The sequence below is a fragment of the Pelophylax lessonae genome (assembly GCF_965119305.1).
Source record: "Pelophylax lessonae genome assembly, chromosome: 3".
Taxonomy (NCBI): Eukaryota; Metazoa; Chordata; class Amphibia; order Anura; family Ranidae; genus Pelophylax; species Pelophylax lessonae.
Window position 1 is genome coordinate 233,872,965 of NC_138770.1, and position 17,814 is coordinate 233,890,778.

At 45.7% G+C, this 17,814-nt stretch overlaps 1 protein-coding gene across 1 annotated transcript in view; it reads left to right on the top strand.

The window, feature by feature from the left end:
• Positions 1 to 6,434: 6,434 nt before the first annotated feature.
• Positions 6,435 to 17,814, top strand: part of SELENOT (selenoprotein T) — a 44,507-nt gene continuing 33,127 nt past the window's right edge. Inside the window, exon 1 of the mRNA XM_082251764.1 lies at positions 6,435 to 6,621. Coding sequence (XP_082107890.1) covers positions 6,473 to 6,621 — 149 coding nt within the window. The 5' untranslated portion in view covers positions 6,435 to 6,472. The remainder of the gene's footprint in view (positions 6,622 to 17,814) is intronic.

Genomic DNA, 17,814 nt, shown 5'->3' on the forward strand with positions numbered 1-17,814 from the left:
CAACCCCAACAGGCTCTCTGGGCCGTATGGCTACTGTGGCGGTGTGTGCGGTGTCTAGAGGAGGAATTTCAGCGTCTCCTCTGAAGCCTGCTCCCTGATGGAGACTCATGGCGTCTGGACCTTGAAGAAGATTCTCTTCGTGGCCTGACAGGGTCTCTTTCTTGACCAGACCTGGAGGAGCTGGGAGAAAGAGAAATCCAGGGAGACACAGGATTTAGCCATGAATCATGAGCCAGCACCCCCCCTTCACGCCCCCCCCTAAATGTACCAGCACTCACCTGTTGTGAGAGGGCTGACCACATGAGGACGGTGACGCAGGATCCATGTTTCAGGCAAAACCACAACTTACAAGGGAAAAATACAATGGATCATAATAAAGCACAGAGAGCTATAAGGTGTCTTCCCCCTCATCCATCCATCCCCCCCCCCTTTCTCCACACCACCAGTACATACAGCATCCGGCCCCCAGTCCCCACATACCTTGATCACACAAGGTAGAGGCACAGGGAAGTTGTCGCTATGCCCACAGTACTTCCCAATAGTACTGGGGCTGACAGCTGTTTAAATTTCGCGCCAGGATGACGTCAGCGGTGACCTGCCCGCAATCGCGAATGCGCATGCGCGAACCAGGCCTCGCTTTCGATCGCGGCAAACTGCGCATGCACGAGCCAGGAACGGAGCTCCGATCCCCTACTGCGCAGGTGCCTGCCGGAAGGGGGAGCAGGAAGGAGATGGCTGGAACGCAGAGAGCATTCCAGCAGCCATTGGGCCACCAGGGATTCAAAGAAAAGAAAGTTTGGACAAATACAAATACAACAAACATATTGCCATGGAGGAGGTGAGTATCTTCAGACCCTGTCAGGATATCCGCCGGCCATATGAAGCACCACACAGTTGAATAGCCAAAGGGGATTTAAGTGTCACTCCCCCGTCCGTGGCTGGGCCCTGGACACAGACACCGCATTGAATTCTGAGGTAAGCCGACCAAAATTACACAGGAATAATTTAAATAGGGTCCTTGGAGGAGGACAAAAAAGGAACACTGGCTGTACCAGCAAGTTGAAATTTATAGAGGGGGGTCCTATACCATTGGAGAGGAGGCGGGGTTAACCCACACGTAGGCTGCCATGGAGACTGTCAGGAAAGGCCTTTTTTCAGCAGGCAAAACAAAATACGGCTTCCAGCAGCACACAAGCACAAAAATACAAAATAATGTCCGCTTGTCTTCAGCACAAAGTAAAAGCAAAAACACATACAGTTTGTAGATGGATCTTCACCCCCAAGGTTTAACAGTTCTTGTTAAATCCTGTTTAACAGGACTCACAGCTCTCCAATTCACCAACTTCTCCTCACCACCACACCTATCACTACTTCCTGTCTTTTAAGAGCTGCTTCCTGGAGGTTCTTAATCCTGTGTGAGCTGGAACCCCTGTATTCAGAGGTGGAGACCCTTTCCCAACCAAATATCACTTCAGGGTCTCCGAAAATTCCGGATCCAAAATATCTCTCTATTAACACAGAGAGAACTGTGAGTCAGTCCTCTCCTGATTCAGGCTATTCCTGGGAATTCCTCACCCCTCCTGGGTGACACCCTGAGTACTACCATACTTCCCTTAAAGGGACCATAGCCCAAATATTAGTGCTATATAGCACCCATCCAGGACCCAACCTTGGCGCCTTGTAGAGTACACATAGCCTACTTTGACCGCGGCCAACGGAAAACACAAAATACGGCAAAATTGCGCTGCAATTTTACAGCGATTTTGCCATGTTTTGCGGCTGGCGGTCAAAATGTTCCTATCCTGAGTGCGATTCTTAGACAGGGCGCGATTCTTCAGGAGAGAGGGGTTAAACCTCCTTTAAGGGCACCAGCTCCTAAATAATGCTAAAAGCCTATGTGTACATTTATTTATAGGTTTTTATGGAGTTGAATTTAGGAGCTTTGGAAAAAAAAAAAAACACGCCAAAAGCTCCTAAATTCAAGTTTAGGAGCCTTAGTCTTATGTCACAGACGCTCAACAACGAGGCTATGTTTTTTGAGACTTCTGGTGTCATCTGTTTGCCAAGGTTGTAGGGGTTATGACCTAATTCTGTGTGTAGTGAGGGGGGCGAGCCTGTCCAGGGCAGAGGACAGGGATCTATTGTACACACAAATTGGCTAGGTTGGAGCAGGACAGGGGTGACATTTTGTTATAGATGTGGTCAGTAGCAGAATAGAGAGGAGAAAAGTTAAAGAGTGCCTAGGTAGGAAAATATAAGGTCAAGGGTCTTGCCATCAGAGTGAGTAGAAGTATGTATCTATTGCTTCAGGTCAAAAGAGATGTTCAGACTGAGAAGTTTAGAAGTAGCAGGAGTGTTAGGTCTCTTTCACACATGCCGACCGTTCATTTCATCAGTTCAATCACATTTTTTTCAAAGAAAAAATGGGTGAAGTTTACATCAGTTATTCATCAGTTTGCATCAGTTTCTCATCAGTACTTCATCAGTTTTTACATCAGTTTTTTTACATCCACTACCAATGCAAACATTTGTCCATTTACATCTGTTTTTTGTCTGTTCCGTTTTTTTAATGGAACAAAAAATGGCTTTGATCTAATCTGGGGCTTTGATCTTTCTTTAAATCTTAGAGAAATTGAAGAAAATAGATGTATTCAGTGAGCTTCAAATGATGAGAGGGACAGAGAGTTAGGAGATTGAAGAACCTGAAAGGTGCTCTGTGGGGATAGGAGGATACCCATTCCACCTTGTTTCCATCCACTGGGTCTGGGGAAGTGAGTCCAGAGAAGGCCACCATGAGACATGGAAGATGGAAGCAGGAGAAGCTGTATCGGATTCATGAAGCCAGGTTTCATTAGGAGCAAGAAGATTAAAGGTGTTAGTGGTAAAGAGGTCATAGACAGAGGTGAGTGTTTTTCAGAAAGAGCAGACAATTCCAAGGGTGCAGGAGAAGGGGAGGCTAGTTTTGCGATAGAGAGGAATGGAAACTAAATTGTGTTGATTGCTGCTGTTGCCAGAGGTCATGGGATAATGGGTAATGAGATTACAGTTGCAGTTAAATGACGGAAACCCAGTGTTTAGAGATATATCTCCAGGAGTTAGGAGAAGCAGAAGGGTGAGGGAGGTGATATGGGGTGCAATTTATATGAAGGGACATGCCTCAATGTCTTGAAGGTTTTATTAGCATGTGGGATGAGAATAAGGGGGATGTGATGAGTGCAGTAATAAGGGGAGGACAGAAATGAGGGTGATATATACAGCAGTGGCGGCCGGTGTGTTGGGGGTGCAGGGGCCCCGCCCCCCCATCCATGCGTCCGGCCCCCTAATCTGCATGCGGGGCGCCGGACGCATGGAGTTCAATGGGATTTTTTTTTTGTCACCTGATTAGAGCCAGAGGCTCTAATAGGCTTCAGAAGAGGGTGGACCTGGGGCGCAGAGCAGTGTGCCCAGAGCCCGCCCATTGTGTGACAATAGCGAATGAAAATTCGCTATTGTCACACGGATCCTCCTCCTGGCCAATCAGGAAGCCGGTCCGAGACCCGCTCCTGATTGGCTGAAAGGCGAACGCATGCCATTGGCTGAGGAGGAGGCGGGAGGACTCGAGGAGATGCCCGGGGACAGGAGAATCCGCGGCTGCAGGTAAGTCTCTCTGCATTGATGGGGGCACGGCACGCTGGTCACTGCATTGATGGGGGTACGCACGCTGGTCTCTGCATTGAAGGGGGCATGTACGCTGGTCACTGCATTGAAGGGGGCAAGTACGCTGGTCACTGCATTTAAGGGGGTACGCACGCTGGTCTCTGCATTGAAGGGGGCATGTACGCTGGTCACTGCATTGAAGGGGGCATGTACGCTGGTCTCTGCATTGAAGGGGGCACGTACGCTGGTCTCTGCATTGAAGGGGGCACGTACGCCGGTCACTGTATTGAAGGGGGCACGTACGCCGGTCACTGTATTGAAGGGGGCACGTACGCTGGTCACTGCATTGAAGGGGGCACGTACGCTGGTCACTGCATTGATGGGGGCATGTACGCTGGTCACTGAATTGAAGGGGGCATGTATGCTGGTCACTGCATTGAAGGGGGCATGTACACTGGTCTCTGCATTGAAGGGGGCATGTATGCTGTTCATTGCATGAAGGGGGCATGTATGCTGGTCACTGCATGAAGGGGGCATGTACGCTGGTCACTGCATTAAAGGGGGCATGTACGCTGGTAACTGCATTGAAGTGGGCATGTACGCTGGTCACTGCATTGAAGGGGGCATGTACGCTGGTCACTGCATTGAAGGGGGCATGTACGCTGGTCTCTGCATTGAAGGGGTCATGTACGCTGGTCACTGCATTGAAGGGGGCATGTACGCTGGTCTCTGCATTGAAGGGGCATGTACGCTGGTCACTGCATTGAAGGGGGCACGCTGGTCGCTGTTTTGAAGGGGGCACACTGGTCACTGTGCATTGAAAGGGGGCACTCTGGTCACTGTGCATTGAAAGGGGGCACGTGGGTCACTGTGCATTGAAAGGGGGCACGCTGGTCACTGTGCATTGAAAGGGGGCACGCTGGTCTCTCTGCATTGAAAGGGGGCACGCTGGTCACTCTGCATTGAAAGGGGGCACGCTGGTCTCTCTGCATTGAAAGGGGGCACGCTGGTCTCTATACCTTAATTACTGAAGGCCCCTTTCACACTTTTGCGACCTCAAAGTCACACAATTCTTTACAGCGTTTTTTGCTGCAAAGCAATGCCTATTACATTTTTCGCCCCCCAAAAAATTTTGAGCACCAGCCGCCACTGATATACAGGCTGTGGGGTGGTTAAGAGGGGGTGAAAGAAACAGATTTTAGGAACAGAGGACACAACTGTGAGAAGGAGAGGTAGAGAGCATGTTACCGAAAGGAAGGAGAGCTGAAAGGGGAAATGAGATAATCTGCAATCTCTCTGGTGTTTTTCAAAGTAGTTTGCTGTAGATTTTCACTTTGTGCAATCACTGAAGTGCAAAGTGGAAGTTCCACTTAATTAAAGAAGCTACTTTAGTAAAAAGAACCCTAAAATATGCCACTCAGCCATGTGTTTCCCCCCTAAAGGTGGTCTAGCTTTATACTGAGGTGGAGTTTGACAATTAACCAATTGAACCAGAAGATTTACCCCTCCTTCATGACCAAGCCATTTTTTGCAATACGGCACTGCATTACTTTAACTGACGAATTGCGCGGTAATGCGACACTGTACCCAAATAAAATCTATGTAATTTTTTTACCCACAAATAGAGCTTTCTTTTGGTGGTATTTAACCACTTGCTACCCGCCCACCGTCAAATGACAGTGGAGTGGTGCAGCTATTGTTCTAGGATGCCATCATATGACACCGCACCAGAACAGCCTCGCTCTAGGATACGGCGCGACCCTGATCTCGGTAAAGAGTCGATGACATGACTTTTTATCCATGTGATCGGCTGTGTCCAATTACAGCCGGTCACATTATTCGGCTCTCCTTGCCTCACACTGTCAGAGTGTGTGGTGAGGAGAGACGATCAGCGGCTCCTCCTCATAGGGGAGACAAGTACAAGTAATCAGGACACTGATTCTGTGTGTTCTGATTACACAAAATGTAAATAAATTACTGCCTACCATCAGTGCCAGCTATCAGTGCCCATAGTGCTGCCAGTCAGTGCCTGCTCATCTAGGCACTGACTGGCAGCACTATGGGCACTGATTGTGGGCACTGATGGTGCTGCCCATCAGTGCCACCCGTCAGTGTCCATCAGTGCCGCCTATCAGTGCTCATCAGTGCCACCTATCAGTGCCACATATTAGTACCTCCTCATCAGTGCCCATAAGTGCCACCTTATCAGGGCAGCCTATTAGTGCCCATCAGTGCTGCCTCATCAGCGCACATCAGTGAAGGAGAAAAATTATTTTTTACCCAGCTGGTTCTATAAATAGGTTGAACCTGCTTGTTCTAAAAATAGATTGCACCCATCTAGTTCTAAAAAAAGATTGCACCTGCTTGTTCTATAGATTGTACGCAGCTGGTTCTATAAATAGATTGCACCTGCTTGTTCTAAAAATAGATTGTACCCTGCTGGTTCAATAAATACATTGCACTTGCTTGTGCTATAAATAGATTTTACCCTGTTGGTTCTATAAATAGATTGCACTTGGTTGTACTAGATACTTGGTTCTACTTAATAGATTTTGCCCAACTTGTTTTAAAATAGGCTTTATATTCCTACTAAAGCTTGGAAGTTGAAATGGCTTTAAGACATTAACCCTGGTGTGTACTGTAAACTCTGAAAGAATGTAGGAAACATGTTTTTCCGAAATAAAACGTCACCCCCCCACTTTAGACACACTACATTCCCACAGTCATCATGGCCGAAACACGCCGCTGGTTCCACCCCTCATGTGACTCGCCGTGCGGTGTACGCGCTGACGTCACGAAGGGCCGTGCCCTGCGCTTGGTAGCAGCTGAGGACAGGATGGCGGTGCGGTGTGTACCGTGGTTGTTGCTGTTAAGCGGGTTACTGGCGATTGTACTGAGCGGGGCCTCGGCGGACGGGAACGGCTTGTCGAGCAAGAAGCTGAGGATGCAATACACGGTCGGTCCGCTCCTCAAGTTCCAGATATGGTGAGTGCTGGACGCCAGGCCTTCTTCTCCGCCATTATTACTGGGGCCGGGGGAGGGGGCAGCATGGTGCTGAGTAATGACGGCGGCCGGGTGCTTCCTCTTTCTATATGTAGTGTAATAGTAATGGGGCTGTGTGTCCATCCCTCTACCTCAGGGATGAGGGTGATGGTAGGTAGAGAGGAACTTCCCCCTTTTTACGTCCACCTTGGTGTTGTCCTAGAAAAAAAAGCGTATTGGCCGCCCAGGGAATCCAGCCTTGTCTAGGGTCGTCCCCCGCCGTCTTCTCATCTGATCTCACCAAGAGACCCCCCCCCCCCCCAATAATGCTGCATGTGGAGGTCTACTACTGTGTGCACATTGCACAGGAGATTGTCCAGAAGGCTTCTGGGATGTGTGATCTCAGTATGGGTGCTCATTCTCCCCTAGGGAAGAAAACTGAAAATGTTTATACAGCTATGAAAGGAGGCGATAGTCTCAAGCGGGATCTCGATTCCCTCATCTGTGTGTGCAGGTTATCGAAAGCTGGTAGATGTGAGGTTGTCATCATGTAGTCTGTAGACAGATTTAAATTACAACTACACTTGGGAAAAAAAAATCCTTACCTCCCATTGTAGGTACAAACCTCTCCACCATGGCAGAGGCCTCTTCCTGTCTTTATATCTTACATCCTAAAATCTCTGACATTGCCTGCCCTGGACCTCCCTATAGAGGTGTATAGATCTGTACTCCCAGCATCCCTGCTCTAGAAATATGGTCAGTTCAAGTCTATGGGGCGTTACTGAAGTGAAGAAGATATTGACACAGGGGGCCACCACCTCCAGAGTAAGTAAGCACCTTGGGGGGGGATAGGGTTAAATTATTTTAGGTGGGTCGGGTTGGTGGTCATTTTGAGAAAGTGTAGTTGCCCTTGAGGTGAATGTTTTATCTGTTCTTAAAGCATCTATGCTCACATAAAACGGAACTTTACCCAAAAGGGGAAGTTGTGCTCTTCCTCCTCTCCCCCCCCCCCCCCCCTCAGCCACATACATTTGGAGATATATATTTTTTATTTTGGGTGGGGGGGATGCCTAGTTTAGACCGGCACCAGTTCCCACTTCTGCTCCGATCACCAAGGTCCTAGGCGATTCCTGCTGAACTGGCTACATTTTGACTCGCCTATGGCCAGCTTAAGTTATGTTAAAGTTAAGTCTTCTTGAAATTCTTACCGCATGTGCTCATTGATGTACGTATTAGCATTACAAAATCATGTTGCTTTGAATAATATTGCTATAAAATCAGCTGACCACGCAGCTTAAATTACACGGCTCAAACTTTGGCTGTTTTGCATTTACCGGTTTGACAGTAATTGATTTCTGAGGACGCCAAGAGGAAAATTGTTGGTTAAACAATGACTGCAGCCAATCAGATTCAGTCATTGTTCAAATATTTGACAGGTGCTAGTTGTCAGAATACAATAGCCTGCCATAGACAGATTGAAAGTGGCCAGTTCAGTAGAAACCTGTCGAATTTTGGTCCATGTATGGGTAGGCTAGCTGTACTGAAGTCTATCCATCAGAGCTGCATGATTAATCAGTAAATATTGCGATATCGATTCAACCCCCCTCACGATCTTAAGGCAAAGTTTATCACAACATTGCTAAGCGCTCAGAGATAAGGAGAAACATTGTATCATTTCATACTTTTAGATCAAATGGATGAACTTCGGTCTGTAAATTAAGTCAGTTTAACCACTTAAAGACTAGGGCTGCACGATATTGGAAAAAAGTACATTGCGATATTTTTTTCCCAACGATATATTCTGCGATATTGAGAGAGCCATCAATCCAGGCTAAAGTCAACAATTACCTTGGGAAGTAGTGCAGCAGCCTTCTGATTGTACTACAGGGCCAGCCAGGGTTAATGTTACTGTAGTAGGATTTGGGAAGTAGTGCAGCAGCAGCCTTCTTCTGATTGTCATTGCAGTTGCATCATACTGGGCAAGCCAGGGTTAATGGTAATGTAGGGAACTGGGTGGACAGGGAACTGCAGGTTTATAAGACACTGACAGTGCTGTGGAAGGCAGAGCCTCATAGGACCCCTTTGCCCATCGCAGTTGTCTCAGCCAGCTGAATGGTAGGAAGGTGGAGGAGAGGCAGGAACGTCCATTTCCAAAGTCACTACTGTGCCAGTAGTGATTTCTTGCATATGATTCGTTATACTGTGATTCACCCAGGTTAATCGTGACTATTAGGGACTCACAGTGGTGGTAGAAGAATACAGCCCGACATCCGTCCCACATGTTAAGTCTGCCCTGCAGCTCTCCTGACCGAGCGGTGAGCGCGGCACATCGAACCAATCATGCCGTGAGTAGCAGCACAACAAACCAATCAGGTGTGCAGGCTTGCGTGACTGGTTCCCTGTGTCGCTGCTCACGGCGTGCTGCTCGCCGCTCAGTCAGGAGAGCTGCAGGACAGACTTAACATGTGGGACAAATGTGGGGCTGTGTTTTTCTACCTTCACTGTGAGTCCCCAATATCGCATGATCTGGCGATGTGACCATCGCCCACGCCCGCAGCACAATATTCGATGTTACATCGAATATCGTTCAGCCCTATTACAGACTGTCTTTTTCTGACACTTGTCGCTTATAAGTTAAAAAGTACTGTTTTTTTTTTTTTGCTAGAAAATTACTCAGAACCCCCAAACTCTAATGGGCCATACACACTATAAGATTTTCTGAAGACTTTTTTTCCTTTGATTTACCAAAACCATATAATATGAGGTCAAACCTAAACACTTTCAATTTGTATACAATCTGGCAGGCCCTTGCACTACATAGAAAAGGTAAATCTGAAGGAAAAAGTCTTCAGAAAATCTTAGTGTGTATGGCCCTTAAGTTAAAAAATGATTCAACAGGCTAGTACATTTTGCTGAAATTTCATTACAGCAACTCAAAATGGTACTCAGTAGTTTGTATTGCCCACATGTGCTTGTATGCATGCCTGACAATGTTGGGGCATTCTCTTAATGAGACAACGAATTGTGTCCTGGGGTATTTTCTCCCAGATCTGGACCAGGGTATTACTGCGCTTCTGAACAGACTGAGGTGCAACCTGGCAAGGTCGAATAGACCGAAACAATGTCCCAGAAGTGTTCTATTGGATTTCGGTCAGGTGAGCGTTGGTGCCATTCAGTGGTATAAATTCCTTCATCATCCAAGAACTGGCTGCATACTCTTGCCAGGAGGCGAGGCATTGTCGTGCACCAGGAGGAACCCAGGACCCACTGCACCAGAGTAGAATCTGACTATGGGTCCAAAGATGTTATCCTGATTACTAATGGCAGTCAGAGTGCCATTGTCTAGCCTGTAGAAGTTTGTGCATCCCTCCATGGATCTTTCTCCACAGACCATCACTGACTCAGTAGCGCTGAACGATTTTACAGGCAGCAAAACTTTCTTCTCCAGACCCTTTCACGTCTGTCATGTGCTCAGGGTGAACCTGCTCTCATCTGTGAAAGTCACGGGGTGCCAGTGGTAGACCTGCCAATTCTGGTGTTCAATGGCAAATGTCTTATCAAGCTCCAAGGTGCCTGGCAGTGAGCAACAGGGCCCACTGGAGGACATCGGGCCTTCAGGCCACCCTCATGAAATCTGTTTGTGATTGTTTGTTCAGAGACATTCACACCAGTGGTCTGAAGGAGGTCATTTTGTAGGGCTCTGGCAGTGATCATTCTGTTCCTCCTTACACGAAGGAGCAAATACCAGTCCTGCTGATGGGTTAAGGACCTTCTATGGCCCTGTCCAGCTGTCCTAGGAATCTCCTCCATGCTCTTGAGACTATGTTGTAAAACACAGCAAACCTGGCAATGGCACATATTAATGTGCCATCCTGGAGGAGTTGGACTGCCTGTGCAACCTCTATAGGGTCCAAGTATCTCCTCATGCTACCAGTAGTGACACTGACTGTGGCCAAACTAGTGACAAAAGATTAGTAGAGGAAAAAAATGTCAGTGGCCTTCAACTGTAGGGCTGCAACTAACGATTATTTTAATAATCGATTAGTTGCCGATTATTTTTTCGATTAATCGGATAAAATAAAAAAAAAACTCAATATGCCTTTTTTTTTTTTTTTTCATTTATTTAAAATAATAATGAGCAAACAGAGTGTAAGTGCCGGTTCACACTTGTGCGATGCTGGAAGGCTGCGTATTCGCAGCCTGTTCCTGCATCGCATCTGCACAAGAGGCAGTTCACACTGCCATATGCGATATGCAGGGGTGTCAATTAAATGTTAACGACACCCCCAGTTTGATCGCATATCGCAGTACGATCTGACAGTTCACACAGAATCGGATCGCACAAGTGTGAACCACTGTGCGATCCGATCCTGATGCGGCTGAAAAAAGGGTCATGTGCGGGTGCAGTGCGAATCAGCGCACCCGCAGTAGTGTGAACCAGCACGTAGTGCCGGTTCACACTTGTGCGGTTTGCGAGATCGCATGTAATTCGGAGCGCACTGCTCCTAAATTACATGCGATCTCATGTGCGGATGCGAGTTCAGCCATACACTTTGTATGGCTGAATTTGCAGCGCATCTGCAGCAAACTCGCACATGAGGCATTTTTTGAGCCGCATCAGGATCGGATCGCACAGTCGTTCACAGTTGTGTGATCCGATTCTGTGCAAACTGTCAGATCGCACTGCGATATGCAATCCAACTGGGGGTGTCGTTAACATTTAATTGACACCCCCTGCGTATCGCATATGGCAGTGTGAACTGCCTCTTGTGCGGATGCGATGCGGGAACACGCTGCATATTCGCAGCCTTCCCGCATCGCACAAATGTGAACCGAGCCTTATACCAAAACTTTTTTTTTTTTTTTTTTCTTAAGCTCCTATATACTGTAAATAATATAATAAATGCTTATCTAGATAAGAGTTAATATTCCTTATAAGGTGCAATATTATGATAGAAAAATAAGTGAATAAAAACATCCCTGTCAGCCATAGATATGAAATAGGGAGCCTAGAAAGACCCCCTTTATGTGCTATATGGACGTTTTTAATCACTTATTTTTCTATTAGAATATTGCACTTTATAAGGAATATTAACTTTTATCTGGAGAAGCTTTTATTATATTTTTTGCATTGCATGGACAGTCACAGGACACTGTAGCTCTAATCTCGGCACTCACATTCTGCTGCTTCTGTCCTCTTTTCTGCCTCACCTCGATATGACTTACTGACTCCTTCACTGACATCAGCAAGAGGGCAGAGAGGAAAGGAGGAGGGAGGAGGGGGGAAGTCACGGAAGTGCAGAGCTGTGAGAGAGACAGTGAATGCAGCCGTCGGCTTCACACAGAGCAGACAGCCGGGGAAAGTTCACAATGCAGCACAACTAATCGACGGAGCAACTATTCGATAATGACAATCGTTGACAACGATTGTCATTATCGATTATTATCGATTTAGTCGATTGGTTGTTTCAGCCCTATTCAACTGTAATTTCCGCAGCTGTCTTTCAGATGCAATTTTTTTTTTAGAAAAAAAATACACTTCATTTAGGGCTGCACGATATTGGGGAAAAAAGTACATTGCGATATTTGGTTTTCAACAATATATATCGCAATATTTCTTTGGGTGGAATGCAGAAGACACTGACAGTGTGGATTAGGCAGAGTCGGGACTCACAGTGGTGATAGGAAGTAGAAGAAGTTAGAACACAGCCCGACATGAGTGGAGCAGCCACAGCTGTTGTCCTGTCTGGAGCTCAGGATCAGATGGTGACCCGTCAGGCACAGGGTCCCGCCCACTGGCGGGTGGAAGGGTCGGTACAGGACCACCTTTTTACCATAGAGGACAGCGGGGATCTAGGGCTGAAACAACTAATCGATTATGAAAATAGTTGTCAACTATTTTCGTAATCGATTAATCGGTCAGCCGATTAGTTGTCCTGCATACAGAATGCATTATTTGTTTACATATCAAAAAATACAGCGCAACGCACATACAGCTCAGTACACTGTCCGTACATGTCAGTAGATGACAGAGAACTTGTGAATGTGTGAGGAGCGATGCCTCATGGGAAATGTAGTCCTGGGCAAGAGAAGGAACCAAGTGATTCTAAAGGCAGTTTTTTTTTTTTTTTTACCTTGCTATATACCTTGTTTACATTCACTTTAATGCCCCATACACACGTGCAGATTATCTGCAGACTTTTGTCTGCAGACTTACCTTTTCTATGTAGTGCAAGGGCCTGCCGGATTGCATACAAATTGAAAGTGTTTAGGGTTTGACCTCATATTATATGGTTTTGGTAAGTCTGCAGACAAAAGTCTGCAGATAATCTGCACGTGTGTATGGGGCATAAGGGCTCTGTGCAGGGAAGATGAGCATCTGAACCCAGAGAAGGTGGAGGCCGATAGACTATAGAGGTGATATAAGGCATTACAATTACATTTAGAGTAAAAGTTTACTAGTATTGTGCATTATATTTAAAATTATTATATCCATGGAAATAAAAGTCTTAGCTTTTAGTACTACTTTAATATAAAAATTTTATTTCACCCTTCATATAGCTTCATGTTTGACTCCCAGTTAAAATATCCTGCATATCCGACTTCTGGGCATATTTTTTTATATACATACACATGATAACAAGATATAATATTTTCACTGTTTCACAGTAGAAATTATAATTATATTACAGTAGCGATTATCTGCGTGTTTTTTTTTTTTTTTTTTTATACTATAAAGGGCCATTTTTTTTTTTTTAAACCCCGTCATGACAGGTGATAAAAAAAAAAGGCATGCTGCTACTAAATGTCTTCTGCTGCCCATACATGTATTGGATTTTTGGACAAAAATATTTGCATCTATATTTGTACAAAAATGATTTGTATATTTGTTGAATGGACAAGTGTTTGAAAATTCCACTTGTATTTAACATTAAATTTTAAAATGAATATAACTTCTGAGCATAAATCACATACACTATTTGAAGATTCGTTTGATCGAGAAGTTTTCCATTCTGCTCCTTCAAATTTTCCTGTCACTGTGGTTGACAACGAACACCATATGGACCCCAATAATGGTTAGAAAATCAGAAGAATGTTTTTAAAAATTTTCAAAAAGAATTTGTTTGTGTATGGCCAGCACAAGTGACAGCAGGCGCAGGGAACTTGTATCAAGCTACCTACCTATTAATAAGGGAGTGCGTCATGAATATTCTATACCAATCTGGTCTGAAAATTTGCAAAAAAAAGTGTTTTAGGTCTTCTCAAATTTTAAAATTTTTGGTCTGGGAGTCTATGTACCACATTTAAACCTTTAATAACACGTATATCTGACACAGCGTGGATTAAATATCCAACTATATAGCTGGATATTTTTATTTACCACTGCATATAGATATTCAAGAAAATTAACTAAATTATACACCAACCTTTTTTTGTTAAGTTTTTTTTTTTAACCGATTAGTCGATTAATCGAAACAATTATCGGCCAACTAATCGATTATGAAAATAATCGTTAGTTGCAGCCCTACGGGGATCTGACACCTCCGTCTCTGCACGCGGAGACGGAGCTGTCATCCGCCTGCTCAGCGGGGATCGATCCCCGCTGAGAAAAAAACGGAGTCTGTCGGCGGAACGGACATGTGTGAAAGGGGCCTTAATTGGATCTTACACAAGATTTTAACTTGATTTTGGCTGGTGAGACTGGATTCAGGAACAGAATGTGTAGCTGTGGGGGTCTTTTTGGATTCTATTACTTTACCCTGAAAGTGCAAAATACAGGTTCACTTTATAAATGCCTGTATTTGTATAGCCACCTTTTATTTTAAATTCCATATGTATTTTCAAATTTCATGCATTCTATTTATGGATCTCGATTGCAAAATAGAGATTGATGCAATCACTGGTGCTGTTTTGTAAACTGGTCTCCAATATGGTTGCTAAGCTTCTGTTACAGAAACAAAAATATTTCTCAGGAAGAATCCACAAGAGAACAAATAGGAGCAATATGAATATGCAACACTGCTAAAGCACTCCTTCATTGCCAACAAAGCCAACATTTATAACGAGTTGAAATGTGTTTTTCTTTTTTTAAGTATGCATGTGGTTTATGGAAAAAGTGTCATTTATATTTTAACCGAAGGGTTGTTTTTATTTCTTTATTTTTTTCTATACTGCTTTTTAAAGATTCACTTGGAATATTTTTTAAGCTGTTTTCTTTTACAATTTACTTAGGCTCCTTTCACACGGCCGCTCCGTGTGAAAGGTCCGCTGCGAGACTTTTTTTTTTTTTTTTCCACGGAGCGGATGACATTTCTGTCATCCGCTCCGTGTGCCCGCATATCATCCCATCCGTTTGCGTATGATATGCGGACATAATGTAAGTATATGGCACTGCGGATGTCAGCGGATGACACCGCTGACATCCGATTTTCCTTCCTTTCCGTTTTTTACACGGAAGGAAAAATGGGGTTCTGTTCCATTCGTAAAAACGGAACAGAACTGACAGGAGGAAAATCGGGTGTCAGCGGATGGTATTCCGCTGACACCCGCAGTGCCATTCACTTACATTATGTCCGCAAATCATCCCCAAACGGATTGGATGATTTGCGGACACACGGAGCGGCCGTGTGAAAGGACCCTTATGCTTTATTTTTTTGGTGGGGGGTAAATGGGTCTTCCCTTGTAGTATATGGACACACAAAATCATGCTTGTTGTCACTAGCAATAGTGAATTTATAGGTGTGTATGTGTATCAGGTTTTTATTTTGATTGCTTCTGTCCAGGGACAAATCTAGAATTGAGAAGAAATGTCACATGATTTTTTTTAAATGAATGCTAAACATTCAAAATAGAGCCTTATTGTCTTCTTTATTAGACACGGTGATTAACAGAGGCACATATTGGGGGGGGGATCTGCTTCCTGACTAACAAATATACAGTGGGGAAAATAATTATTTGATGCCCTGCAGAATTTGTAAGTTTGCCCACTTACAAAGCAATGAAGGGTCTATATTTCATTATATGTGTATTTTAAATGTGACAGAATATCAACCAAAAAACACATAAAACAAATGTTATAAATTGAGTTGCAGTTCAGTGAGTAAAAAAGATATTTGATCCCGAAGCAAAACATGACTAAAGCAGGCCATAGACGATTCGAATTTCGTACGATTTATCGTTCGATAAACGAAAGCGGCACTCGTGCACATCATCGAGTGTACCATCAATGTGAGCCGAAAATCGTACGAAAAAACACTATTTTCTCTTACGTCCTCCGACAGTCGCCGCCTCTTCATATTCGTCACATATAGGGTATTAGATTTTGCTCCGAAGGAGTAGCTAGGCAACAGAATATGTTAACAATAAAGCTTTTAACATATCCCACCCTCAAGGGGTGGTCCCCTCAGTCAATACCCTCCTACTTCCTGCAACCATATCTCAGTTTTAATGTCTAGCTTGTCAGGAGTGGCTGGCTCTCTCTGTGCTGGGACTTTCTGTCCCAGACTCTTTCTTCTTTTTAAAATTTTGTTTGAGTTTTCTCTCTACCTTTACTTAGCTGTTATTTTGTCAGCGTTAGTTAGTTCTTCTGATGAAGAGGATCATGCGGACTGGGTCTCGGGCTGATCCCCCTGGTCGCAGGTCGTGGGTCAGTGGCTTCCCAGTCTGCCATCGAGCGTTCAGCCAGGTAACGCTCCTGGCACAGTGAACGACCCATCCCTGTTCGGTGCAGGGATGATTGGTGAGGTGGCTACCTCACTGGACGCTGTGCGGTTTCTTAACCCCCATTGTGTGCGTCTTGAATGCGACTCTCCCTGCCTCATGTGCAGCGGCTTGTTCGCCTGTGCGGGTCCCCCACGCCATGTGAGGTAAGTGTATTTATGTGGGGACCTGTCTGTCTGGGGGGTGTCAGTCTGGGACTGTGTAACCTGCCTCTATTCACACTGCTTGTCTCCCTATCTCTCGGCTGCATGCTGTGGGCTGCAAGGAGGGGGGGGAGCTGTATGACACTGTGTGTGTCAGACTGGTCAGTGTGAGAAACTGTGTGCTGTGGGGCATGTTTTTTTGGCATGTTTGGGCATATACAGCGATCGCTGCGGCGATCTGACATGTATTCTGATTTTGGAATGTAAGGTGTGTTTTAATGCACTGTGGAGCGGCGGTTTCGGCGCCAAACGACGCCATTTTGCCTACACTCGCTCCGGCCGCATGTTTTACATGCATGGCGGCCATTTTCTTGTAGCCTCCATAGGCTTACATAGAGCGCCCTGGCAGCATCACTTCCTCTTTCCAGGAACACCGATCGAGGCAGCAGCAGCGGCAAGGGTCTCCTCAGGTTTTATCCTTCTGTTCTTGCTATCCATTGCCTGTGTTCATTTTGCATATTCCCTGTGGGGGTCTTATTGTGCTTGAGTGTGGTGCGGTGGGCTGCGCTTGCTTAAAAGGGGCAGTTAACCCTTTGTTGTCTGGCATTACAGGGGCAATGGATTCTCAGGAGGGCAAATTTCCTACAGCATTGGTGGAAAGCCAGGGGACCGCTGTTTCCCCCCCAGGGGGGGATTTAGCCACTATTGTGGCTGGCCTTGCTGCTCAGGTGCAGATGCTGGTGGCTGCTCAATCTACTAAAAGGCCCAGAGTTGCTCTTTCCTCTGATTCTGAGGGTGAAGGTGATGGGGCTGTTATGGCGGGGGCCTCCTTATCGGGGTCCTGCTCCTCTCTTGATCTAGTGGGGTCTGAGGTGGAGGCTGAAGTTGAGGGGGTTGATAATTCTCCCCCTGGCTCGCCTGAAGAGCTTGCAATCATGGATGAGTTGATTGCTTCCATAAAGCAAACGCTGCGTTTGCAGGACCAAGTGTGTCCCCCCCGCTGCCTTGGCGGCTTATGGGACGCAGAGAAAACGCAGGACGCCGCAGGTTTTTCCCTGCAATGATGATTTTCAGCGCGCTGTTAAGGAGCAATGGCGCAATCTGCGCAAACCTTTTGCGGTACCAAGTAGATTCAAGCTGCGTTATCCTTTTTCGCCTTCCACTGATGAAAGGTGGTGTGTGCCTCCCCCAGTGGATCACGCAATTGCGGTTTTGAACAAAGCCACTGCGATTCCTGCAGAGGATTCCCCTGTGTTCCGTGATGCCACGGATAGGAGACTGGAGTCTCTTGCCCGTCATACTTATTCTGTTACGGGTTCTATGCTTAAGGCTC